At 39.2% G+C, this 2,500-nt stretch overlaps 1 protein-coding gene across 1 annotated transcript in view; it reads right to left on the bottom strand.

Annotated features, from left to right (window-relative positions):
• Positions 1-2,473, bottom strand: part of LOC138956444 (15-hydroxyprostaglandin dehydrogenase [NAD(+)]-like) — a gene marked incomplete at its 5' end in the record, with an annotated part of 6,247 nt that extends 3,774 nt beyond the window's left edge. Inside the window, 3 exon segments of the mRNA XM_070327802.1 lie at positions 779-864; positions 2,058-2,154; positions 2,361-2,473. Coding sequence (XP_070183903.1) covers positions 779-864; positions 2,058-2,154; positions 2,361-2,473 — 296 coding nt within the window.
• Positions 2,474-2,500: the final 27 nt, after the last annotated feature.

Here is a 2,500-nt window from a genome sequence, read left to right as displayed (position 1 = left end):
GCAATGTATTATGTAAAATAGTGTAAAACCGCTCCAATGTATTATGTTAAATAGTGTAAAACCGCTGCAATGTATTATGTAAAATAGTGTAAAACCGCTGCAATGTATTATGTAATAGTGTAAAACCGCTGCAATGTATTATGCACAATAGTGTAAAACCGCTGCAATATATTATGCAAAATAGTGTAAAACCGCTGCAATGTATTATGTAAAATAGTGTAACACCGCTGCAATGTATTATGTAAAATAGTGTAACAACGCTGCAATGTATTATGTAAAATAGTGTAACACCGCTGCAATGTATAATGTAAAATAGTGTAACACCGCTGCAATGTATAATGTAAAATAGTGTAAAACCGCTGCAATGTATAATGTAAAATAGTGTAACACCGCTGCAATGTATAATGTAAAATAGTGTAACACCGCTGCAATGTATAATGTAAAATAGTGTAACACCGCTGCAATGTATTATGTATCGATAAAACATTGGGTTTCCTTCTTTGAGCCGTGTGACGTCAGAGTCTGACAAAACTCACATCTCGGCGGTTGGCCGAGGCTATTAAACAGTGCATGTCTGTGTGTTTAATCGTAAAAAAATAACAGAAGTTCCAACTAAACTGGATCGATACATCAGTGTTATTGGCATTTTTGACCAAAATATGACATTACGCACATAATTTATCGCGAAAGTCATTGTTCACCTCGGCCGTTAGCGCGGTCTCGGAGGAACACTGATTGTCTCGCTCTGTGTAAAAATGAAAAGTAACGTAATACTGACAGCCCAGCTGGTGGTGAAAGCGATGATGGCTCTCTTGGACGACGAGTAGACCGGCACTGCCCATGTCCACTGTCCGTACTGCAGACCTGACACCGGCATTGTCCATGTCATGAGAGAAGAAGATGTTCAAGATTAAAACTCGCCAGTACGCAATAAGCATTAAATAAACAGCAATTGCAATGTTATTGAGAGAAGAAGAAGAAGACGAGGATTCTCTAGTAAGCATACACAGAGAAATAAACATTGAATAAGCACTAAAAACACCACCACCAGCAACAACAATAACAGCAAGTCGCGTAAGGCGAAAATACAACATTTAGTCAAGTAGCTGTCGAACTCACAGAATGAAACTGAACGCAATGCAACGCAGCAAGACCGTATACTGATCTATACTCGTAGTATCGTCAGTCCACCGCTCATGGCAAAGGCAGTGAAATTGACAAGAAGAGCGGGGTAGTAGTTGCGCTGAGAAGGATAGCACCCTTTTCTGTACCTCTCTTCGTTTTAACTTTCTGAGCGTGTTTTCAATCCAAACATATCATATCTATATGTTTTTGGAATCAGGAACCGACAAGGAATAAGATAAAAGTGTTTTTAAATTGATTTCGAAAATTTAATTTTGATAATAATTTTTATATTTTTAATTTTCAGAGCTTGTTTTTAATCCAAATATAACATATTTATATGTTTTTGGAATCAGAACATGATAAAGAATAAGATGAACATAAATTTGGATCGTTTTATAAAAAATGTGTTTTTTTTACAATTTTCAGATTTTTAATGACCAAAGTCATTAATTAATTTTTAAGCCACCAAGCTGAAATGCAATACCGAAGTCCGGCCTTCGTCGAAGATTGCTTGGCCAAAATTTCAATCAATTTGATTCAATTGAGTGCCGCCTCAACTTTTACAAAAAGCCGGATATGACGTCATCAAAGACATTTATCGAAAAAATGAAAAAAATTCCTGGGACTCTCATGTCAAATTTCATAAAGATTGGTCCAGTAGTTTAGTCTGAATCGCTCTACAGACACACACAGACAGACAGACAGACAGACAGACAGACAGACAGACACACACACACACACACACACACACACACATACACCACACCCTCGTCTCGATTCCCCCCTCTACGTTAACACATTTAGTCAAAACTTGACAGTAAATGTAACAACAGCAATGAAAACAGCTACAGTGACAGCAGCCACAACGAGCAAAAGCAATATGACCACCAGAAACACCACAACCAAAGGAACCACAACAACAACAACAATACCCAGGACAGAAGCGGTGTTGATGATGACACCCCCACGTCCCCCTTTGTCCCTCCTCATGTGTTCCAGCGCCAGGTAACTGCCCCGTATCACTCCCACCTGTAATCGGTAGTTCATCAATATTGACTTAAACTTTACATTCCATACCATACATTTTAAACTCGTTGATTTCGCGGGGATCAACATAGACAGAAAAATATAAGTTGGGGTGAGACGGTTAGTTGTACTGTTTGCCCGGGACTGAAGGCGCGTGCCTCTAAAGACTACCTGGCGAGAAGATTCACTGACAATCAATCATATTCTACCTGGTTGATGTCAATCATTTTCTCCCAGACTCGTTCATCCATGATGGCGGCGTTGTTGATGCACACCTCCACTGCTCCAAACTCCATCACTGCTCTCTGGAACGCTTCTGTCAAACAGAGTGTGCGAGATACAGATAGAC

This window comes from Littorina saxatilis, unplaced genomic scaffold (genome assembly GCF_037325665.1).
Source record: "Littorina saxatilis isolate snail1 unplaced genomic scaffold, US_GU_Lsax_2.0 scaffold_132, whole genome shotgun sequence".
NCBI classification, from domain to species: Eukaryota; Metazoa; Mollusca; class Gastropoda; order Littorinimorpha; family Littorinidae; genus Littorina; species Littorina saxatilis.
The sequence above is the reverse complement of the archived record's forward strand: the minus strand, read 5'-3'. Positions and strand labels throughout refer to the sequence as shown.